The 25,872-nt window shown below is 42.5% G+C and overlaps 1 protein-coding gene across 1 annotated transcript in view; it reads right to left on the bottom strand.

The window, feature by feature from the left end:
* The window catches only part of BICC1 (BicC family RNA binding protein 1), a 102,609-nt gene that overhangs the window by 29,036 nt on the left and 47,701 nt on the right, over positions 1 to 25,872 (bottom strand). Inside the window, exons 4-6 of the mRNA XM_063307748.1 lie at positions 3,132 to 3,211; positions 1,400 to 1,558; positions 298 to 351 (exon numbers count right to left, since the gene is read on the bottom strand). Coding sequence (XP_063163818.1) covers positions 298 to 351; positions 1,400 to 1,558; positions 3,132 to 3,211 — 293 coding nt within the window. The remainder of the gene's footprint in view (positions 1 to 297; positions 352 to 1,399; positions 1,559 to 3,131; positions 3,212 to 25,872) is intronic.

Here is a 25,872-nt window from a genome sequence, read left to right as displayed (position 1 = left end):
CAGAGAAGCTTTGTCCTTCTATGCTGTGGCTTATGGCATCACCTCTCTTGACTGCAGAAGGCGCAAACATCCTTTACATTCTACTTCACTTGACCTGCAGCTGAGCTTTAATTCCACTGGTATTGAACTAGGCAGTCAGGAAGACACTGAAAAAGGTTGTAGCCCCAGGTATGCTAAATTCCTTGAGCTGCAAACTTTGAAGTACACATAAACAACACTCCTGGAAGGAAAACAAACAAAGTTAATTCCCACTTTTCCTTTCTTAAAAAGGATGCCATGACAGCATCTCATAATTACCCGTATTCTAACTCTGGCAGACTCTACTCCGGCTGGTTGCCCTGCGATAGACACCTGTGAAAATTTAAAGACCAAAAGTTAAATTCTAATACTAGCAGGGGCAGCAAGAACAGTGAATCCTTGACTAAACATCAGTGCTCTGCAGATCCCTCCTGGAATTCTAGTGTCTTACTCTCAAAGACCTGTTGGCACACCAGGGTCATCCGTGGGGAGAGGTGGTAAAAGAGAGGGAAGATGGCAGACACACTCACAAAAGTCTTAAAGCCTATTACGTCCCAGTGTGGCACAGAAGCAAAAACTGTCTGGATATTTGGGCCTTTTTTGGTTGTCTACAAAACCTGAGAAGTTGTTGCCACAAGCACTTCACATTTGCCCTAGCCTTCACAGCGTTAAGGGCATTAAGAACAAGTTTTGAGATTATAAGGGCGTGCTCTTAACAAGTCTGCAGGAAACACAGTATAGCCGTTTTAGGACTTAGTACGGAAGAAGCGTTCGTCAGATAGAGAGAGAAAAACTGGGCACCTAAAGCCTACCACATTTATTGGACGTGTTAATGGGCACAGCACTGCTGGTGCACTCAGGGCTACCATGCACAGAACAACAAGGGGAATCAAAGGAAAGATAAAATAAGGTCAGTGATTTGTCAAAACCACACACTGAAACACAGTTTGGTTTCAGGAACATTCTATGCAATGCTTTAAAAATACGTTGTTGGGTCCTGCTGAAACAGTATGCATTGTGCAAAACTGACAAAATATTTCAGTGCACAAAGATGATGACAATACACCCAGAGTAAGCATTTACTGCTTAAGGCTTGATTTCAATTAAAGACACTCCAAGGAACCCTTTTCCTGGAACAGAGGACTTTTCTTAGCAAAAGCATGCAATTTTAGACATGCAATATGCCACCTCTTCCTCCTCCTCCAAACACAATCTCACTCACACACACACACACACACCCCCAATGTGAATGTGATACATCTAAGAGAACTGGGTTAAATGATTTTCCATGAAAGCTTTGCAGAGTCCTAGGAGACAACTCTGACTTCCTCAGATTTGGTGTGTGGTCCTAGGGTTCAACATAATCTCAAACAATACCCACTTGATTGCTTTTTTCCGCTTGGTTGTTTCTATTAGAATCTGGAAAATGGATGTGGCAGCCTGTTTCTTCCATCACCTTTTTAATATTATTTCCTCCTTTGCCGATCACATGAGAATGCTCTGTATGAGACACGTCCATCTTCAGGGTGACCCGATTACTCTGAAATAAGGTCCGAATATTCTTTACTGCACTCTCCCAGGACAGAATACATTTCAAGCTGCCTTGTCCCACACTTTACGAAACAGTTGGTATTCAAGCTCTGGTATCCAATCTAAACCCATTTTTCTGGTGAGATTTCATTCGGTCCATTTCAAATAACCTTTCCTGAGTTGCAGTTAGCAAGTGGGAGGATTTTTTAAAAAAAATTAAGAATGGAAATATTTTTTACCAACCAAAGGGAACATTCTTATCTCTGACCACGCTCTCTATCTCCAAGGTGCAAACAAAACAAAAATCCATAGATAGTGTGCATTTTTAAAGAGTTATGGCCATATGTAGTTCAAAACTGATAGTCATTAAAAAAAAAAGCTGTCCTTAAAAACGGATGTGCTTCCGGGTAGTTTCAAACTGCATACATATATTTTTGTCCAAGCAAATCCATGACTGTGCAGCCCAGCGTATCACACGTGGACTTGAGCACGGAGCATAGCAAACACCTTTGCAAACAGCTTTGTTTCTGAGGCATCCAGTCACCAAATGGTTGGTTAGCATCAGAATCATTTCTAGTTTCACCCCCATGAAACTTCTACACACATCCAGCGTAGAAATCAAGCAAAAGAGTTAAGAAAGTCATTCTCAACCCTGAAAAAAACGTTTTTAAAAGTTTTAGTGGTCCAATCTTTACTCATCAGGGGCTGGCACAAAGACTTTGTCACTTTCCAACTGCAACAATTTATAGGCTGGTTTACAAAATTGATCTTGCACAGAAACTCAGCAAGACTTGGGGCCGCTGTATTTTAACACTGCAATTAGTTTTTTCTGGCCCTGCTTTTACAGAGTCTGAGATGGGAAGGTGAGCGGGTGAGAGCAGTTTTAACAACTATTCACAAGGACGTGAACCGTGTGCCAATTTGGGAATCCTGATGTCAGATGAGTAATTAGCTGAGGACTTACTACCCCATTACTTCTGGAATCAGAATCAAGAGGCAAAGGACCAACCCGTGAAAACATCCCTTTCCCAAAGATAGGCAACATTCCTACATTTGTTCAAGGTCTAGATACATAATTTGGGTTGGCAAAAAGTTTGACCTAAGGTGCATCTTCTTTATTTTAGCTACATATTTTGCTTGTTATGGGCAAGTCAGGATGCTTGACCATGCCTGGTGGCCAGCTACTAGAAGCCACACCGTGAATAACTGTGGCAACAAAGTCCTTACATTGAAGTCCCTTTGGCTGGATGCTGCTTGAAATGCATCAGCATGGCAGAACTGGCTAGATTTGACATTTATATAAGCCGTGATTACACACAGAATTGTTGATGGTTGTAGACTGATTGTTTTTGAAATCTTGGGGAACTGACTATTAAAAATCCATAACAGATAGTTCATCATCTCTGGTGAGAATGCCTTTGAGAGACACGTGACAGAATATCTTAACTTCTCTGATTCTTGTGAACACTCAAATTCAACTTAGGGAGGTCCTACTGCTAAAAAGGCTTTCAAAATTAAAAAACAAACAAACCCTAAAACCTGGAATTCTAGCCCAAAGATGAGTAGTTACATTTTCAACTTACTTTTGTGTCCAAGACAGACATGATCTTTTCTTTAGCTTCTTTAACATTCTCCTTTTTTCCAGAGACTTTAATATGAGGATCTTGAAAGAAAAAAGAAAGAAAAAAATAGTTACTTTGCAAAAAGGCCAAATAACTTAACAAGTCGCCCAGTCTGTCTTATACAAGCAAGCATCCTGCCTCATGCTTTTCATACATATTCTATTAGATAGGTTATACAACAAACACACAGGAGGCACCCTGTGTATTTCCTGGAGGACAGCCCAAAGCTGCTTCGTCATGGACTAATTTATGGCAGACACATTAATTTCCAAAGGTTTGAGATGGGCTATACTAGAGAACCGGTCAGTCAGTTAAAAAAATTCCATTTCAGTGAAACAGGTTCCAGGCTATATATTAACCCTGCTGGAATGTAACACAACTCACTGTTAAGCATGACATGCTCTATGTGCCATCACAGAAAAGTGGGAGTTTAATTCCCTTCACAAGTGGCCTCCCAGAGTAAAGGCACTGCCAGTTTTCAAGTAGCTATCATCATCATCATCATCATCATCATCATCATCATCATCATCTACATGGACAAGTCCATGTACTTTTCTTGGCCACGTTTTCAGAAGGGGTTGGCCCTGGCCTTCTTCTTCCCAGGGCTGAGAGAGAGGGACTGGCCCAGGGTCACCCAGCTGCCTTTGTGCCTAAGGTGGGACTAGAACTCCCGGTCGCCCGGTTTCTAGCCCGTTGCCTTTAGCGACTACACCAAACTGACTCTCATTAATTCTGAGCCAGATTTACGAGCCCCAACATTCATGAACAGCCTGCCCATCCACATGTAACATTTCTGTTTATGAATGGGAAGACACAAATACACCATGCTCGTAAAGCATCTTTGCCTATATTGCCTGGAGGGTCTTCTAGTTCCAGCAAAGTAAAAGGACGCCAGCTTTTTCTCTTCCTTCAAGCATACTTCCTTACGGGGTCCAGCAGAAAAGCTAGCACTGCATTAGGGTCATACCACGTCCCACTGAAATCAGTGGAAATAAAATATTAATTTCTACTGACAACTGGAATAGGGATGCTGGGATCCAGATGACTAATCACCTTTGCATTGGCTGGGCTCCTAGGCCAGATACACCCTTCCTCTTGAGATATGGCATTAACTGAACAGAGGCGTAGGAATGCATGCAGACGAACACCAATTCCCCAAAACTGGTGGATAATGCCACCATTCTACAACATGTTGGATGGAGGCTTTCTCTGTGCAGCCTAATGACTACACGGACACAACATAACTGAGCTGGCAATCTCGTTTGGTCTGCAGACACATTTGGCATTTGGAAAGCACGTGGCATCATTCAATAGGAGGCAAACTAGCCCTGTCAGATGTTTTCTACCCTCGCAGTGGGTAATCCGAGACATTCTTGCTCATCAGCATGAAGGTGTACCAGCTCCTCTCCTCCTCCTCCTCCTCCTCCTTCTAATTAAAAGGATCTTTTAAAAGGTCAGGTGGGCCAGACAGCCTAGTAGGCACCAAGGGAAGGGTCTGCAAGGAGACCTGTGTCACTGACACCATACTGTGTAGCATAGCAGACTTCCCGTGCTGGCCTTGTAGGAAATATGAGTGCTCTCTGACTCATACGAGTTGGTCACGTCCAATCAGAGCTCCCTTCTGGATCCAAGTTATTACATATGTTAATTTGGGCATGGGGGAAAAAAATAGTCTGATGCTGGACTATACTTCCAGAACGTGGGATCAGACATCTTATGAAGAACTCTGGCATTCAGCAAAGATTAATTATTTTACAGAGATGGAAAGAAATCTACACTCCTGATGTTACAGAATGTATTCAAGATACATGTTCTTCATAGATTTTTGAAATATCTTTATAGTCTAAAAATGAGAAGATGAGGCAATATGTTTTTATAAACTTAATTTTAGGGACTGAATTAAAGTTATATTAATGTAATATGGATCTTTTTATTCTCTTTCTGTTCGTTTCCACCACCACCCCATTTTAGTTTTATAATCACAGTTATGTATGTATTACTTTATTATACTATCACTTTTTTGTTATACTTCATTAATAAAAATAAAAATATATTTATATTATTTAAAATATACCATACTGTGTACTGATGGTATACAAATTTTATTTCAATTATATCATTTCAATTATGTGTATTCACTCTTCAGCTCTTCTCTGTGGTTCTAGGATTAAAATTAAGCTTCTAAATTAATCTGGGCTTCAGTTATGCTGAGTGTTGGATGCCATTTGGTTGATCTACTGTCAAAGTCTTCCTGAGTCAAAGGACTGTCTTTAGGCAGAATCTGACTTCCCCTGTATTAAAGTCAAAGGCAAAAGGCAAAATCAGTCAGTGGGACAGTTTTGTTGAAATATCTTTTCTGAACAAGACCATGTAGATGCAGTAGCTTAGTAAGGGTCAGGTTTCCCCAACTGTGCTCATCTATAGATGTCAACTCAATCAAGCAGTACTGATGCTCCATTCCAGAGGCCAACCCCGCCCCGCTCTGCTTGTAAGCTTAATGAGTACATCTTGTTTGGCATAGTTTTAAAACTTTCTTTGTATTGACTGCCTAGTGAGACAATGTACTCTTCACTGGAGTCCTACCCAATGCAGTAATGGAATGAAAGTGACCACTTCCTGAATGTGCTTCAGTAGTTAACTCTCTTCTGGCATGGTTTTTATCTTGCTATGCGGATGTGGCACTAAAATCTTCAGTAACTTAGAAGCCAAGAAGGACAGCACCATCTGCTGTTGTTACACATTATCAGCAAGTTACTGGATGATTTCTGTGCAGCTAGCTCCTTGCCGAGGCGAGAACAGCTTTGCACCCACGCTGCCACTGATGCAATGTATCTTGACACACGGCATTGTTGCAACAGCCTGGAGCTATTTTGCTCGTGTTCCAGGCAAGATCTCGAAAGCTTCATAACTGGAACATCTTTGGAAACTAACTCTCCTCTCAGTGCAACGTGGCATTCTTGACAGTATGAAATCATGCAATATACACATACACAGACTTCCTCTGTGTGTGTGCATGCATAGGGTCATCTGAATCCCTCGAGTGAGGGTAAAAAGGATTTCTAGAAAAACAGAAGCCACGTCCTGGCTGATGGGAGGAAGAGACACTAAATAAAGTGGGTGAAGTTCACCCCTGGCTGTAAGCCACCTTGTGTTTTCTTTGGCTTTGGCTCAGCAAGTGATGGGAATCCAGGCAATTGTGGCTTATTAAGTAAACCAGGCAAAACTTCACATGACAATCTATCAGGGACCCTGTCAGGGTAGGTTTTCTGCAGTGAACAGAGGTTGCTTTAGACTGCTCTAAACTCTGTAATTCTACACAATAAGTGTTATAAACACACCCACCATAATTAGTATGGGGAAAACAGGCTACTAATACAAGGAAGACTCAGACTTTTAGCAAGATTTGAGAAGAGGAGAATGATCTTCTCCTTTTGAAGATCAGCAGAAAAGCCCAGATGGTTCATAAAGGAGATTCATATATCCTGTTCCTTCCTCAACCAGCTAATTGATTTATCTGCATAGTATTCCATTTTTCCTCTAGGAAGCTGACATAACGTTAAATGAAGCAGTGAACCAGGTGAAGCACTTTGGGACAATCTGGTCAGATTGAAGCAGAAACCCCATTTCAGATTTCAAGTAGAACATGTGAAGACATGCTCAGAATGTAATTATTTTCTTATGGTACTTATACTCTCCTCTGAGAAGGGTCATGAAAGCCATATTTGGTAACAATTGAAGAGAATATTTGTAGCTCAGGACTCCACATATTTGTTAAAAATATTAGATAGATTGAAAAAAAAATACTACTATTTGAGCATTCGGTTCTGCCAGACATAAAAAAAGGCTCTTTCTGTAACATGGTGAACGGACATGAATGCACACCTATGTACTGAATATGTTCATATTTTAAATTGTTTACTACATTACACTAAGAGCTAATTTTTCTGTAGTATAAATCTAGCTAAACAAATTACTTAGTGCACTTACAACTTGTTCCCCCCCCCCCCAGACCAAAGCTGGATAGCACATGGCCTAAACTTTTAATGTTAGAGACGCTGGATCACTGTGGTTACGTCTGAGAAAACTAGAATGTTAAAAGTGTTTGAGAGAAGTACAGCTGACAGAAGTTAAGGGGTTTAAAATTAAATGCACAGTGTGGGGGATATGACACAGCTCTCTGCTCCAAATTCCATTACTCAACTATTTGAAGCTACCTTCTCATGGAAGATCAGACACACATTCATCAGGGAACTATTAAATGCCAATCAGAGTCTCAGTAAAGTGAATGTGGATCCTGTAAAGAAAGCCAGACATCTTTAAAGTAGCTAGTGCAGTCTGGAGGCAACTGCACATGGGGAAATAGTGTTGCGTTCTAAAATAGCACATTAGACGTTTCCCTATGTCAGCGCAGGCACAGAAGGGCAAGGATTAGAGGTGGGATACAAGATTTTGACTATAACCCTGATTTAACTTGCTGAACCCCATTTTCCCTACAGCAGGACTGAAGAACCTAGATGTTGCAAATGCTGCCGATCTGCAACTCTACGCACTTCTTATATTCAGATGTGTGAGCTGAGGACTCTAGGAAGTTCAAATGAGGTTCACCTGGACAATCAGAGGGCCCTCACTCCACAATGTAGAGCTTACTACACATCAAGTCTGGGGTATTATCTGTCTTCTGATTCTGTTAAATCTCTAAAGGTAAGTTATCCTTGGAGGGACTACGGTACGTACATCAGAGGTTTTGTTTTTTTTAAAAAAAAATCAGAATCCCACCCCCTTCTTTCCATCAATCTTGCTAAATAAAACTTAGTATTGTGCTTGCAAAGACGTACTTCTAACAGGCTAAATTAAAATATCCATTCAAATGATGCTTTGATTGTTTAAACCTGTTTCTGGGAGAGAAGGAACTGTTACCCACCCACTTAGTCATCACGGAAACCATCAGTGGGGCTCCTTAGAAAATGAAAGAGAAGAAAGGAAAACAGGATAATTTGATCCTGCATACCACAAAGCCAATCTTTCCATGGGCTCCAGTTCATCAGTGTTTTATGGTGTCCAATAATCTGTACCAAACCAAAGATTGTGAAGTGGTATGTAGCAATTAGAGACTCTTATGAATCAGCATATCTATCTATCTATCTATCTATCTATCTATCTATCTATCTATCTATCTATCTATCTATCTATCTATCTATCTATCTATCTATCTATCTATCTATCTATCTATCTATCTATCTATCTATCTATCTATCTATCTATCTGCACATGCTTTTGGAAAAATAAGATTTGGAACAGAGGTTGATGCTTCAGAATCCCACGCATGGTTGGCCTGTTCTGAATGATTCAAAGTGACTAGACAGCAGAACCCTACACTGTGCATTCCTTTAGTCATTTCAGCCCAAGCATGAACAAAACAACAAAAAAGATGCGAACATCACCATACTTATCATGTTCTCTGCATTGAAGTAATTTTTCTTTATACCACAAAAACTCAGAAGGGCAAAATGCAAGATTTCCTGTCAGGATCAGACCTGCTTCTGTCATGCTAGTGTAACAGAAGGAAACAGAAAACTGGACAAATATCTTGGAATAAACAAGCATTTGCTCTCTTTTTATATCGGTGATGAAATCCAGCTTCCTCCTTGCAACTCTTCCCAACTGGCAGTAACTATCAAACCCCTGCAAATAAATCTTAATCAGATGTACTGAGTAGTAAAACCATGTTCTTAGGTGGCATTCCACCACAAAGCACTTTCGTCTGCTCCATTTAAATATAAAGAAGTGAGGAAACATTAAATGGTGTTTTCAAAGGTTCCGGGAAAATTCCGGAGCTAACTTGCCATAACAGCTTGGATTGTCTGAATCCAAATTTCTCTGGACATTCATCTCTGTCTCTCTTACTGTAAACTACAATGCTGGCGCAGGGCGGCTGTGCAGGAAGAGATGGTAGAAATGTTAATGTTACTTCCATTCTGATCTGCTTTCCCACTATTGACCACTTGGGGCTACCTCAGCAGGCTGGGGATGATAGGAACTGTAGTCTTACAGGTCTGGAAGATGCCGGGTTGGGAAGAGTTGGCTTGTGAACTGTGCTAGTCATCCTCTCTAAAGATCTTCCTTTAAAACAGAGGTGGAAACACCCTGGCATTGCCCTGCCCGGAGCGACCGAGTTCCCAGATGCGCCAACCCCAAAGCAGTCAGGGGGGTATCAGCCAAGCAGTACAAGCAGAGCCAAGGAACTCACCCTTACAGCCCTGCCCAACTCCACTTCCTCTTTGTAACAGGTTGCCCTCCTGTTCTGCACCCCTGCTGAGTATCACATGAAAGCACACAAGGGGTGTGAGTGTGTGTGTGTGCGCGCGTGCACCTGTGAGGGAATGCCTTACCCTGTGTTTACACGCCTCTCTCTGAATAGTGGAGCTCACCTAAGTATCTTTCAAGCCAAAGACAATACAAAGTGATTCTGAATGAAAACGGCACAGGGAGACAGGTGGGGAAAGTCTAACATTGCCTGCTGGCTCAGAAACAGAATGACCCATGAAGCCCTCCAGGACTGCCATGCATGTATCGTGTCTGGGCTTCGGGCTTTCAGGCCAAAGACAGAGAGTTTTGCATGTGGAATGCTCCATTGCTGAGACTGTGGATGGATGGGCCACCCCAGCAGGGTGTGCTCAATGACAGGTGGCAAAGGTGTGCGTTTCCTGACCAACCAGGCAAACCAGCATGGGTGACTTCTCTTTCCCAGTTCAAAATACACTGAGGAACATGGCTTTGTTCTTTTGGCAAGATGCGCCACGCCATGTATTATTTTGCGGGTCTCCTATTGTGCTGCTGTGACGTTGGATGGCACCTCCAGCGTGAAAGGCTGCTGTTCAATCAATCCCAGGGCATGCTGTCTTTGGAGTTGCTTCAGTTAAGTGCAACAGAACATGCAAGAACATTGCAGCACTAAACAGTGATGCAAGGCCATAAGCAGGACTCTCTCAGCAGCTGGACATACCATTTCGTGCCAACGCATAGCCTACAAGCAGTCTGTAATAAAACCTGAGATTGAAAACATCATCAGTGAACAGGTGCGAGTGACAGGACTCTGCCCTCCCAACGACCACAACTGGGACCAGAATTTTGGATGCTAAGCAAATCGATCATTAAGTAAATCCGACCCAATTTTATGACCTTTTTGCAGCCATTGTTAAGCGAATCGCCATGGGCATTAAGTGAACCACATGGTTGTTAAGCAAATCACGCCGTCCTCCATTGATTTTGTTTGCCAGAAGCTGGCCAGGAAGACTGAAAATTTTATTCATTTATTTATTTATATTTCAAATTTCTGTCACCGCCCATCTCCCCCAAAGGGCGGAAAATGGCGATCACATGACCATGGTCATGCATACAAACTGGCTGCCAAGTGCCCAAATTGTGATCACGTGACCACAGGGACAGTGAGACAGTTATAAGTGTGAGGACCAGTCATAAGTTGGCTTTTTCAGCACTGTCATACGTCCAAACTGTCACTACATGAACGGTTGTTAGCGAGGACTACCTGTACTGGGGAAATAGGAATTTGCTTAATACTGTGAATTGACAAGAACAAAAACTGCTACTACTATAAAGGGGCTTTGAAAACCCGGGCTCTTGTAGAGAACACTTCCATCCTATCCAGAATAGTTTCAGTCCAGACATGTGAACAACTCCCAGAATCTTCACCTTGTGTGATCATTGCTAAGAATTCTGGGAGTTGAAGTCCAGACACTCGAATGGCACTGAGTTTTGGAAAAGTGTTTGCAGTTGATGGCCACTGTAACCTAATAACTTGTAAAAAGCCGACGCTGTAAGTATAGCATTATAAGATGGAGCAGATTTCCTTCACCAGACGGGGCCGACTGCTACATGACCTTTTGAACAGGAACACAAAAAAGTCATCCTTTAACAGAAAGAGTTTGCTACAGCATGTGAACACAACGCAACACACAGCACCCCTCAATGCCTTATCAGAGTTTATTGTACTTTTTTATGAAGCATTCCATTGGAAACATTCAGTTCTGTTTCTAAAGGTTTTGGCAAATGTTGGAACCAGCTAGCAGCCAAATACCTTAATATCTTTGTTCCAAGAGATTTAATACTTTTTGGCTCAACAAATTTAAGATCCTCCAGGAAATCTGGATGACAAGAACTGCTGCAGCCATTACATTAGCTGCCCCAAGGCATAAAACAAAACTTTTTCCATAAACCAATTTATTAGAATTGAACGATTTAATGCTTGGAGAAACATACCAAGGGCTTGAACTTTCCCTTCTGTATCCAGAACAAGAATCGTAGCAATTGAAGTTTGAATGAATAAAAACCAATACGCTTCTAAAAGCAACATTAATGGGAGTTAAAAGCATATTTCAAAATGGTTTCTTTACTTGCATAGAAAAAAAAATTAGGCCAATTTATTGAAAAATAGAATCATAATTCTTTGTTTTTTAACTGGCAACATTTGTAACTCAATGATCTCTGATCAGTTTATGCTCAAAAATGAGAATTGCTTTTAACAAGGCCCCTTTGACTTAGACCTGACTTCGAGTGACAACATGCAGCGAATGTGGAATTTTCTTGGTAGGGACACAGAGGTGAGTTGCCACTGCCTCCTTCCAAAATGATCTTTGACATCCCAGTCTTGCCTATAGCCCTGTTGGTCTCCTATTCAGCAACTAGAGAAGCATGTCCCTCCTTTGCTTTTTTTAAACCAGCCAGTGCTGGGCCAGATACGCCCAACTGAACAGTGTGAGTTGTGCTTAAGCTGTCCCTTTAGCTTCTACCAAAAAGAAAGAAATCCAGTTGCCATGACTCAACTTACAGATATTTCTACCTGGATGACTGAGAATCTTCATCGACATGTCCCTTTGGATACTTGAGTTATTAGCTAAACATTTTTGAGATTTTTGTTACAGCAGTAATATTCTATTACAGGAGAATTCAAGTTCAAAACCATCAATTTTTATTGCTAAATCAGTGACTCCCTAACATTGCAAACCTAATGCATTAATGAATTCCTGAAAACTGTACAGAATTTTTAAAAAAATGGATGGGCCAAAGATTTGTTCAGGAAGTTCTAACCACAGAAGTTGGCTTAGTGTTTTTAAGAAAACAAATGTTTTAAAACGTTTAATAAAAACAGGCGCTTGGCCTAACTCAGACTTGAACGTATAGACAGTAAGAACAGTTTATTTACACACGTGCACAACATTTTTGTACTTGTTTCGTATTTCTCGACTAGAAGAGGATTCAGTGAACAACGCCATCTTACTCAGAGGACAGTTACTGGTCATCTTGAAAGCGAAATTCATATTAATAACAGAAAAGACAGATTTGCAGTTGCCACTGTTCAAACAATTTTTTTTAAAAAAAATCTTAGTTTTAATCACAACAAAAGAAAAATGACTATGTTTTATATTTTCAATAGCTTTCTTACTATCAGCTTATTATAGGGAAAGGGAAAGAGAGTCAAAACAGACTCACAAATACTCATTTTAAAAACTGGGAGACTTACGTGCTTTGTTGTTTTAGAAGCTTTGCCCCCCACCCCTCCCCTTTTCATTCTGAAACTTCCCAACCATGATGCTAGGTAACTGGAATTTTCAGAGCCCTTTTGTGTATCAGCAGAATGATCCGTTTAACATAAGCAGCCAAGGACAGTCAAGACATTCTAAGTTGACCAACATTTAATTGCAAAGAGCAAAGCTAAATTTATTCCATGGTTACGTGTCCACACAAATGTACACTGGAAAGCAAAGATCTAGATGAGCTTGAGCAGTGCGTTAAGTGAATAGGATGGAATGTAATGGGGAGAAATGCTAAGCTCTGCATCTGGTTAGGAAAATGGTAAACCACCAGTCTAAGATGAGGTAGATCTGGCTTGGGAGTAGGACACGTGAAAGGGATCTGGGTGTCCTTGTCAATGACAAACTAAACATGAGCCAGCAGTGTGATGCAGCTGCTCAAAAGGCAAATGCTATCTTGGGGTATACTAAAAAAACCCAAAAACCTTAATATCCAGGTTATAGGAAACAATTGTTCCCTTCTACCATGCCCTGGAGTAGTGGTCACCACACTTTGGAGCAAGTTTAGAGGATATGACCATCCAGGCGGTGAAGGGTCTGAAAACCAAATCCTTTGAGGAATGGTTGAAGGATCTGGGTATGCTTAGCCTTCAGAAATGATGGCTTTGGGGAGATTTCATAGTAGTCTTCAAATATCTTAAAGGATGTCACAGAGAAGCCATGGATTTATTCTACATTGCCCTAGAGGATAGAACCAAAACCAGTGGATTAAGACTACAAGGAAGGAGGTTCAGAGTAGACATCAGGAAAAATGTGGAACAGGCTGCCACGTGAAGTGACGAGTCTTTCTTTGCTGGAGGTCTTCAACAGTTATCTGTATGAAATGTTATAGCAGAACTGGCACTAAGCTGGGGTTTAGACTAGGGGCCCCTCAACTCTATGATTCCCTGACTTCCATCAAACAATAAATATGTCCCTCAAGCAATAAACAAAAATATCTATATCTAGTTTCTTATTAATATTGCAACAAGTATGACTGAAATGTGACTGTGCATTTCTCGCCTAGCCGCAACTGGCACAGAGACGTAATTTGGACCTTGGAGGTTCCAATTCAAAGTGAGGAACAGATCAAGATGACAGATGCAAGTCTGTGGCCAGACTGGGTCTGCAGCCTAATTCAATCACCGGGTCCCTTAGCTTGTCCTCCTCTCCCACGTTCTTGGCAGATCCTAAGCATGAGGTAAGAGGTCTATAAGAGCTTCTTCCACTTCTCTGCCGGAAGAGAAGAAGCTGCCCCTCTGGGCAACTTAAAGCTATAGCATCTGTCAACACACCATGCAGCACTCCCTCCTAACAGTGACTCCCAAAACATTTCCATGGGGGGTTTTGCTCGCTTAGTAAGTTTATGCTACATCCAGAACCTGCCAAATAACACTGGTGCCATTTAGGAGTTCGACATACTTGAAATAGTTCTCTTTACTTAGCAACAGTGATAAAAGAAGAATTCTTGATAGCATTATACCACAGACTCTGGTCTTTTGAAATGCACATGACAAATTGCATTTCTCTTCTGTTCCACAACTTTCCTAGACTTTTCTTTTACTGTTTTACAATTTCTACCTGTCAATAATATGTCTCAAATCCTGCATCGTAGATAAGCATTTTTAGCAAATCTTCATGTAATTTTATCGCTAATTGTTGACAGACAGTTCAGTTCTTTGCAATGAGGGACTATATTTGCATTATAAATCAAATATCTATGACAAGGTTACTCAACCTTGGCCGCTTGAAGATGAGGAATTCATGACTGGCTGGGGAATTCTGGGAGTTGAAATCCACACATCTCCAAGCTGCCAAGGTTGAGAAACACTGATCTATGATCATGATTTAAGCAACACATCTCCACAAAGGCTGCCACAGATAACCTTCCTGCCATGGGTCCTTACTGGCCGAGACAGAAATTCATCCCTTAGACACACACAGAAACACCCTGCAGTTCAAGCCGTGGCATTATGACTTATAATTATGACTTTGCATTTGGTCAAAAGTTTCACCCCAATAATTAATGCAATGAAGGGATAGAGTTTGCACTGTATTGCAAATGGCAATGTTAAACACATCTAAGCTATCTAAAACCACTAATGCAACAAATCGTCAACTACAGTGATACCTTTGTTTTCAGACTGAGTCTTTATCAAGTTCATTCCACTGATTATGCAACTGAAGTGACATTTTAACCAAGCATGTCTGGCCTTTCCCCCCTTCTTTTAACATCCACTATTGGGCAGTGCAAGTTGAACTGTTTCCTGGGCCACTCTCACCATGAGCAACCCTGAAGTAGCCCAGCATAAACAGCACATCTTGGAGTATTAATAAACGAGCACAAATTTGTAGTGTCTTAAATCATGCTACATCCTCCGTCAAGGAGAAGGCACCAGTTTTATTTTCTTCTGCAAATACTGTATGAATCTTAGTGTAGACCTGCCCTACTTGTGCAAAAAGAAAAAAGAAAAAGACAGAAGCCTGTGGTAGGACCTACTAAAGCATGTGACTGCCACAGAACTCACACTCTTTGGGGAGGTGAGCAAATTTCTCTGCTTCAAGCTGTGCCACCAGAGTGAGGGAAGAGGTTTATTATGGACTGACCAGTATTTGCTCATGACTTACATTTCACTTCCACTACAGAAAGGGTGAGAACGCCAAATACTGTTGGCCTTGGCCAACATGCACAGTGGAGAACAAATGTTCTCCAGCTATAGATGGGCACGTTGCAGTTGCAGCCTAGGCACATAAACAGGGAGGATGGGTCCTTCTCAAGGATGAAAACTGGGCCCAAGCCAGAGATCGTGCGGGGGCAGCCCTTTCCTCAGAATCATCTGATATGGGTATATTTCTAACATGGAGGCATTCACATAAGCAGAGAACAAGAAACAGATGTGCTGAAAAAGGAATGAAAAAGGATGAATATAAACCAAATATGATTTAACTTCTAGAATCACAGCCAGCAAAATCCTGGCAACTGGCTTGGCAGTTGTGTTGCGTACAATATAGATTTCTGGAGCTAAAGCTTGCCTTGTACTCTTCATAATGATGTTTAGAGACAAACAGTGTTCTAGAGGCTGTGACAGTTTCAAATCCTGAGAGACTAGCAACTGTTAAGCCTATTTCTCCCCTACTTAACTACCACAAACTGGCCATGACCATCCATCATTGATTGCTTCCAGACCCCCCCTTCCATTGTTTCAATGCTCAGATCATTCCCACCACATCCATTCATCCTTGGTTGGCAGCTCATTCTAGGTTTAGCTTTGCTAAGGTCACACCTCAGGAGCTACTGTCTGCAATCCCTCAAAGATGTTAACAGAGCTACCTAATTTTATTTATTGTTGTAGTTATTCCACATCCATTACCATGGCTTGTTTAAAAAAAGTTATGATAATTGCCAAAAGAATAACGTGGTGCAAAGCAGGAGTTGCCAACCATCTCCATAACTGATGACCTCCTGACAATGGCCCAGCCTTGCAGACTGGACAGTATAACTGAATGCAACCCGTTTCTGGGGTGAGGCTATTTAACAGATCTTAAGTTGGACCTTGCCAAGAAAACTGCAGGGACTTGTCCTGGCAGTCTCCGAGAATTGGACATGATTGAACAGATTTTTTAAAAAAAGTTTAATTGGGCAATTTTACCTAGTAAGGAAACAAATGTGAATGTACTGTCAGCATGACAGGTTCCCTCAAGAGGATTTTGTCCTGACTATAGTACATTTTAAAGAAAACCTGGATGGAAGCATTTCTGTTTTGAGAGAGGTGAATCAGGGATACCTTGGGGATATCCCATGTTAGTTCCCAACTGAAGCACAAATATTGAAGCATTTTTTTAAAAATACAAACCAAAATCAGTTTATTTCTCACGTGGACATGCACGCCACCCTATGTTTTTTTGGTTAGAGCGAATGCCTTAACATAAAACAGATGTAGCTGCTGCTGAAAACATATTGTAATTCTGATGGCATCCTAACAAACATGTCGTCAAGAAAATATCCACTACAAATCTTGATCTGAACACAGATAAATTCTAATGAACTTAAAGACACCAAGTAAATATTTTGCATTTACAATGAGCACTGAAAGTATTTTAGTGATTTAGTCACTTCAAAATACTGTTGCAATAAATTTTGCAGGTCGTCTTTTAAAAACCAAAACAAGCAAACAAGTAAAATATGTGGTAAGCCACCCTTTGGAGCCACAGAGACTATAGTACAGATTCCTTCAGTTTACCCACAAAGCCAGTAATCAAATAAACCCAATCTGAAAAGAATTCCAGTGTTATGCTACGTTCTCAACACGATGGACCACCCATCCAAGAGAGGTCTCCTTGTTTCCAGCAGATCAGGATAAACATGGAACAGAGTCATCCACTTTTGGCAAGTTAAGAATAAAACAATGAAATGTGGGAGATTGGAGGGATTGGATGGATGACAGAAAACACAAGTCAGCATTATCTACTTGAATGAAAAAGAGAAATCTAAACAAATCTGACTTGATACGGATGTGTTTCCTTGGATGGAACAAACACCACTGGATGATGTATTTAAGAGGGAACAGAATTTATGGAGCGGATTGAGATGGGGGGATGGACTTGGGTAGGAAGCAAGACACGTGGTCAAAACTTCTCACTCTTTCAGAATGTGTAACTTTGGAGGAGTGTTCACACTACCTCAGCCTGTTCCCCTTGCACCCTTCCTTCACGGGTAGAGAAGAACTTCCCAGGCTTGTGGGGTTCCGCCAAATGCATTTGCTGCCATGCTTCAGTCCTTCCATGTAAAATCAGAAAGTTGCAGATAGAGGAAGCGAGGACCGAGGTCACATTCTGAAGGTATGATTAGAACTGAGGCTGTGGGCTGTATTTCGTAGACGCTTTGTGCACACGTGCAATACATATGCAATCTCCCATCTCAGAATGGCCATGACTGCACGCCCAAATCCATTATCCTTTTAAGTCCTGAACAGTAAATCCAATAATGCTAATACTACTAATTTGATGGCTGAAAGCGAAGAGGAACTGAGGAGCCTTATGATGAAGGTGAAAGAAGAAAGTGCAAAAGCTGGTTTGCAGCTAAACCTCAGAAAAACCAAGATTATGGCAACCAGCTTGATGGATAACTGGCAAATAGAGGGAGAAAATGTAGAGGCAGTGAAAGACTTTGTATTCCTAGGTGCGAAGATTACTGCAGATGCTGACTGCAGTCAGGAAATCAGAAGACGCTTAATCCTTGGGAGAAGAGCAATGACAAATCTCGATAAAATAGTTAAGAGCAGAGACCTCACACTGACAACAAAGGTCCGCATAGTTAAAGCAATGGTTTTCCCATTACTAACATATGGCTGCGAGAGCTGGACCATAAGGAAGGCTGAGAGAAGGAAGATCGATGCTTTTGAACTGTGGTGTTGGAGGAAAATTCTGAGAGTGCCTTGGACTGCAAGAAGATCAAACCAGTCCACTCTCCAGGAAATAAAGCCAGACTGATCACTTGAGGGAATGATATTGAAGGCAAAACTGAAATACTTTGGCCACATAATGAGAAGACAGGACACCCTGGAGAAGATGCTGATGCCAGGGAGAGTGGAGGGCAAAAGGAAGAGGGGCCGACCAAGGGCAAGGTGGATGGATGACATTCTAGAGGTGACGGACTCATCCCTGGGGGAGCTGGGGGTGGTGACGACCGACAGGAAGCTCTGGCGTGGGCTGGTCCATGAAGTCACAAAGAGTTGGAAGCGACTAAATGAATAAACAACAAAAACTAATTTAGCAGTTTCAGTAAATTATCAAGAAACTTGTGTGTGTATGAGTATGCGTATATTTAAATCTAGCTATATATTTAAGTTAGGGTTAAGTTAAATATAGAGAGTCAGTTTGGTGTAGCGGTGAAGGCACCGGGCTAGAAACTGGGAGACCGTGAGTTCTAGTCCTGCCTGAGGCACAAAGCCATCTGGGTGACCTTGGGCCAGTCCCTCTCTCTCAGCCCCAGGAAGGAGGCAATGGCAAACCACTTCTGAAAAACCTCGCCAAGAAAACTGCAGGGACTTGTGCAGGAAGTCTCCGAGAATCAGACACAATTGAACGGATTAAGAAAATCTCTATATATTTAAGTAAGCGTCTTCTAATTTCATTTTATAGTAAACTGTTTAAATAATTTGGAATTGCAATTTGAAAGAAAGCCTTTTAAAGATACACAGATGCACCTGGCCTCGCCTTAAGGGCTACTGTTCCATAAATGTTCTATGCACAAGCTCACATCTGACTGTAGCCTTTCTACAGTCCTAGGACAGCGTTCCTTCCCTGCCTGGCTATGGACTTTCGGCAGCTAAAGGAGGCAGGCACCTGTCGCCATTCCTAGGCTTCCCTCTGGTAGGCATTGCTCCGTTACTGCTGGAGGCCACACCAGACCAGGTACTTTAGGACCGCCAAAGACAAGGTGTCCTCTCAACAGGACAGCTCCTCGCATCAGTGGCCGCAGCAGCAGAAGGCTCCATGAGTGGTGAGACAGCTCACAATGAAGCCACGGTCAAAATTCTCTCTCCTCTGACTGGCAAAGAAAGAGGCAAGCAGACTGAAGGACAACCATGCAATCCGGTAGTTCTTCCCAACCCAAAATGCAGATCACCTTAGAAAACCAAGTCAGCCAGTCTTTATCTGTATCTAGCAAGCCAACATTTAGAGGTACAGGTAGTTTTCTACTTACAACCATTTGTTTAGTGACTGTTCAAAGTTACAACAGTGCTGGAAAAAGTGACTTATGGCTGGTCCTCATGCTTATGGCCATCGCAGCGTCCCTGCAGTCATATGATCAAAATTCAGACGCTTGACAACCGGCATGTATTTACTATGGTGGCAGCGTCCTGGAGCCACGTGATCGCCATTTGCGACCTTCCCAGCTGGCTTCCGACAAGCAAAGTCAATGGGGGAAGCAGGATTCGCTTATCGACCATGTAATTCACTTAACAGACGCGGTGATTCACTTAATGGCCACAGCAAAAAAGGATGTAAAATCAGGTGTGACTCAGTTAATGACCATCTCGCTTAGCAACTGAAGTTCTGGTCTCAATTGTGGTTGTAAGTTGAGGACTCCCTGTACAGTTTCTCATGAATGTTTTCTGCTGACTTTCAAAAATAAGAGCTGCGCATTCAAAGTGACTTTCTCCCCATTGGCTTATAGATCTTTGACTACAGCACAGCAAAGCCATGGGAATAATTACACTTAAGAACTCATTGAAGCAGCCTGTTCCTAAACTACAGGCCAGGTTCCTTCAAATCCTTTTCTACATCTGCAAACCGCCAGCTCCTTCCATTCCAAGCAGCTCCATTTGGTTCCCTTTCCTGTTGGCATCCACCATTTCTTCATGGGGTTTGAAGGAATTATTCTTAGTTTTGCTTCACTGAGAACTATTTTTTAAGTACAGCACCCTTCCATAATGCGGCTAATGTAACAGACAAAACCAACAAGAGAGGAAACGCACAAGGATGGCAAACAAGGAACCTTTGGTTGCAGTTTATTTTAGTTCAAGTACAAGAATGCGTCAATATAACGTGCAGAGGAAGTACTAATTTATTGCAATGAACACATACAAAGGTACCTTTTTTGGCCCTTTAACTCTCTACTCCAGATCATCTTCCTAAAACAACTTCACCTGTAAACAGATAATCTTGTGACAGCAAATGTAAAACACAACATTCAAGGACCAATGCACAGAGTTACTATCCTGAAAAGGCAAAAAGCAGATCATTTTCAAAAAGCTGGCAATATCGCATGATCAGCGCACGTTCCTGCTGAAATGCATGTATCGTTCCTGACAGACATCTGCACGAGGACCAGCCTAGGACTCACAAAGAGGCTGGCAAAGAGGCCACATTAAGTATCAAGGCCAGCAGGACTGGACTGAACAAGTATGACCAAAATAGCACAGCTGTCCAGCTGCTTCTGAACGCAACCGGCTTAGCACTTGGGATGATTTATTAGATGCACAGGGGAGCAACACCTCTGCTTTGTGGAAACCAGCTGCCCGAGATACATGCTCCCAGTGTCTCCCTGGTGCCAGAGATGGACCTGCCAAAAGTTCATGTCTCTGTTGTTAAGAGATGTCGCCATCCAGGATTATTCCGTATGGCACAACTCGCCACCTGCATATGGATGGCTCAGCACACCGGGGAGATTTCCAGCCCCACCAAAAATTCTGGTAATATCTGCTCCCAGCATCAGTTCTAACCGTCTCCTGGTTGCAAGGATTCTGCACTAACCAACTGCCAAGACGTGTATTCAGCTATCAAATTAAAATACCAGAAGGTGGTTTTTTTCAATGCAAACATATATCAACGCATGACATACCCATGCACTTCACAGGAGACAGTCCTTTTGTATACCATGGCTTGATAGCTCCTGTCCTCTTCAGATTCACATATTTCCTGGTGAAGATGAACAAATCTTTACTGCCCAAGAGTGAACCGGTTAAGGGCTCAGTTTCTTGGTTTATAATGCTAGCAGTTGGTTCTTGCTTGTAATGCGACTCTCCATGGTTTGCTCAAGTACTTTGGAATATGATTCATCCTCAATTTAACGCTGTTTATCAGTATATTCAAGTATTAGACTTTTACAAATTAAGCACAGCAACTTGTACGACCTTCAGCAAAGGATCGTTACCTTGTCGTGGTGCTGGAGCTTGAGCACCTCAATGATGCCATGAGCTAAACCGTGAAGGGCCACCCAAGACGGGAAGGTCATGACAGAGAGGTCAGACTAAATGCGATCCCTGGGGAAGGTAATGGCAACCCACCTCAGTATTCTTGCCGTGAAAACTAAATGGATCAGTACAACCAGAGATATGTCGGTATACCATCGGAAGATGAGACCCCCAGGTCGGAAGATGGTCAAAATGCTACTGGGGAGGAACAGAGGATGAGCTCAACTAGCCCCAGACGTGATGACGCAGCTAGCTCAAAGCCGGAAGGACGGCTAGCGGCCGACGGTGCTGGTGGTGAACGGCGAATCCGATGTTCTAAGGATCAACACACCATCGGAACCTGGAATGTAAGATCTATGAGCCAGGGCAAATTGGATGTGGTTATTGGTGAGATGTCAAGATTAAAGATAGACATTCTGGGCATCAGTGAACTGAAATGGACTGGAATGGGCCACTTCACATCAAATGACCACCAGATCTACTACTGCGGACAAGAGGACCACAGAAGAAATGGAGTAGCCTTCATAATTAATAGTAAAGTGGCTAAAGCAGTGCTTGGATACAACCCAAAAAACGACAGAATGATCTCAATTCGAATTCAGGGCAAGCCATCTAACATCACAGTGATCCAAATATACGCCCCAACCACAAATGCTGAAGAAGCTGAGGTAGAGCAGTTCTATGAGGATCTGCAGCACCTACTGGACAACACGCCTAAAAGAGATGTTATTTTCATCACAGGAGACTGGAATGCTAAGGTGGGCAGTCAAATGACACCTGGAATTACAGGTAAGTATGGCCTGGGAGAACAAAACGAAGCAGGACACAGGCTGATAGAATTTTGCCAAGACAATTCACTCTGCATAACAAACACTCTCTTCCAACAACCTAAGAGACGGCTTTATACATGGACTTCACCAGATGGACAACACCGAAATCAGATTGATTACATCCTTTGCAGCCAAAGGTGGCGGACATCTGTACAGTCGGTAAAAACAAGGCCTGGAGCTGACTGTAGTTCAGATCACGAACTTCTTCTTGCACAATTTAGGATCAGACTAAAGAGATTAGGGAAGACCCACAGATCAGCTAGATATGAGCTCACTAATATTCCTAAGGAATATGCAGTGGAGGTGAAGAATAGATTTAAGGGACTGGACTTAGTAGATAGGGTCCCGGAAGAACTCTGGACAGAAGTTGGCAGCATTGTTCAGGAGGCGGCAACAAAATACATCCCAAAGAAAGAGAAAACCAAGAAGGCAAAATGGCTGTCTGCTGAGACACTAGAAGTAGCCCAAGAAAGAAGGAAAGCAAAAGGCAACAGTGATAGGGGGAGATATGCCCAATTAAATGCAAAATTCCAGAGGTTAGCCAGAAGAGATAAGCAATTATTTTTAAACAAGCAATGCGCGGAAGTGGAAGAAGACAATAGAATAGGAAGGACAAGAGACCTCTTCCAGAAAATTAGAAACATTGGAGGTAAATTCCAGGCAAAAATGGGTATGATCAAAAACAAAGATGGCAAGGACCTAACAGAAGAAGAAGAGATCAAGAAAAGGTGGCAACAATATACAGAAAACCTGTATAGGAAGGATAACAATATCGGGGATAGCTTTGACGGTGTGGTCAGTGAGCTAGAGCCAGACATCCTGAAGAGTGAGGTTGAATGGGCCTTAAGAAGCATTGCTAATAACAAGGCAGCAGGAGACGACGGTATCCCAGCTGAACTGTTCAAAATCTTGCAAGATGATGCTGTCAAGGTAATGCATGCTATATGCCAGCAAATTTGGAAAACACAAGAATGGCCATCAGACTGGAAAAAATCAACTTATATCCCCATACCAAAAAAGGGAAACACTAAAGAATGTTCAAACTATCGAACAGTGGCACTCATTTCACATGCCAGTAAGGTAATGCTCACGATCCTGCAAGGTAGACTTCAGCAGTTCATGGAGCGAGAATTGCCAGATGTACAAGCTGGGTTTAGAAAAGGCAGAGGAACTAGAGACCAAATTGCCAATATCCGCTGGATAATGGAAAAAGCCAGGGAGTTTCAGAAAAACATCTATTTCTGTTTTATTGACTATTCTAAAGCCTTTGACTGTGTGGACCATAACAAATTGTGGCAAGTTCTTAGTGGTATGGGGATACCAAGTCATCTTGTATGCCTCCTGAAGAATCTGTATAACGACCAAGTAGCAACAGTAAGAACAGACCACGGAACAACAGACTGGTTTAAGATTGGGAAAGGAGTACGGCAGGGCTGTATACTCTCACCCTACCTATTCAACTTGTATGCAGAACACATCATGCGACAAGCTGGCCTTGAGGAATCCAAGGCTGGAGTTAAAATCTCTGGAAGAAACATTAACAATCTCAGATATGCAGATGATACCACTTTGATGGCTGAAAGTGAAGAGGAACTGAGGAGCCTTATGATGAAGGTGAAAGAAGAAAGTGCAAAAGCTGGTTTGCAGCTAAACCTCAAAAAAACCAAGATTATGGCAACCAGCTTGATGGATAACTGGCAAATAGAGGGAGAAAATGTAGAAGCAGTGAAAGACTTTGTATTCCTAGGTGCAAAGATTACTGCAGATGCTGACTGCAGTCAGGAAATCAGAAGACGCTTAATCCTTGGAAGAAGAGCAATGACAAATCTCGATAAAATAGTTAAGAGCAGAGACATCACACTGACAACAAAGGCCCGCATAGTTAAAGCAATGGTGTTCCCTGTAGTAACATATGGCTGCGAGAGCTGGACCATAAGGAAGGCTGAGCGAAGGAAGATTGATGCTTTTGAACTGTGGTGTTGGAGGAAAATTCTGAGAGTGCCTTGGACTGCAAGAAGATCCAACCAGTCCATCCTCCAGGAAATAAAGCCAGACTGCTCACTTGAGGGAATGATATTAAAGGCAAAACTGAAATACTTTGGCCACATAATGAGAAGACAGGACACCCTGGAGAAGATGCTGATGCCAGGGAGAGTGGAAGGCAAAAGGAAGAGGGGCCGACCAAGGGCAAGATGGATGGATGATATTCTAGAGGTGACGGACTCGTCCCTGGGGGAGCTGGGGGTGTTGACGACCGACAGGAAGCTCTGGCGTGGGCTGGTCCATGAAGTCACGAAGAGTCGGAAGCGACTAAACGAATAAACAACAACTTGTACGACAGAAGTTATGCAAGACTTTGAATGGGTCCAGTTCCTCTAAGCCAAAATATAAGCTCCAGATCTAAAAATAAAAAGCTATGTAAAAACCTCCAAGAGTTCTATAGAGAAACAATAACATACCAGCAAGAAGCCAAAACCCAGTGTAAGAGATTACTGGGAAAGCTCACATAATATTTTGGAGCATGAGGCGTTAGAGGTGTAGCGAGCACTGAAAATGCTCAGCTCTTCCCCATTTTCATGCCACGCATTCACAGATACTACAGCAAAGACTTCAAAAATAATTCCTTCCCATCACTGGAACTCGGAAGGGTGAATTTGTTCCATTCAAAATACTGCAACGTTCCCTTTTCAGACACACGTGAAATTTTGGTTCAAGATACGCTGATTCTATTTTGTAGCCCAAGTTAGCACAAGGACATTTAGACGGCCTCTTCCAACTCTTATTCCTAACATTAAGATCCGTCAAGAAGCCCCTGGCAATACTGTGGGAGGCTAGGAACCTGGAGAGGCAGTTCCCTGGACCCACAAAAGGGTCAAACTGGGTAGAGAGCAAGGCACACACACAGCAATGCACACTCCAGGCAAGAAATCTGGAGAGAGCTGGGCTCCCATTGGACTGAACAGGACCACAACCTTCTGTATGGTCTGGGATCCAAAACGGCAGGGTCCTTTGCACCAGCAGCTGTACTCCTGTTCAAGCAAATCCCAGCCTCCCACCTGTGTGCAGGTGGACTCCCATTTCCCCCCCCCCCTTGGGATTCAGGCAAATTCCTGAAGGGGGCTAATGACAGGGGTAAGTTTTGGTGAGGTTGCCCTTTGTATGGAATTTTGAGCCAAGGAGAGCAACTGGCGTATTGTAATGGTCTGTGGGAATGACCTCGGGAGACAGGAGGAGGAGCCGCAGCCTCAACAGCCGTCAGGCAAAAGGTATCTCAGCCCACAGGAGGCAAAGGGGCGCAGGAAGCATCTCAGAAGGGACCCTCCCTAGTCCCCTGGAAAGTAAAAGGAAAGGAGTGGAGAGGGGCTTTCAGGCTTGAAAGATCAGTTGACGTAACCTTACGATACGGGGAGCGTCAGCACTCACAGTTGGTGCCTCTTGTCCGGACTCCCTCCAAGGGCTGAAGTGTATTCGGGAAAGCTTTAAACATATTCAACTTTATTTATTTATTTCCCTAGCCTTACATGCTGCTTCCATCATAACTATAATCACCTAAGGGTAACAGTGACCATATTTTCTTGGAAAAAAT

This window comes from Candoia aspera, chromosome 6 (genome assembly GCF_035149785.1).
Source record: "Candoia aspera isolate rCanAsp1 chromosome 6, rCanAsp1.hap2, whole genome shotgun sequence".
Lineage (NCBI taxonomy): Eukaryota > Metazoa > Chordata > Lepidosauria > Squamata > Boidae > Candoia > Candoia aspera.
The sequence above is the reverse complement of the archived record's forward strand: the minus strand, read 5'-3'. Positions and strand labels throughout refer to the sequence as shown.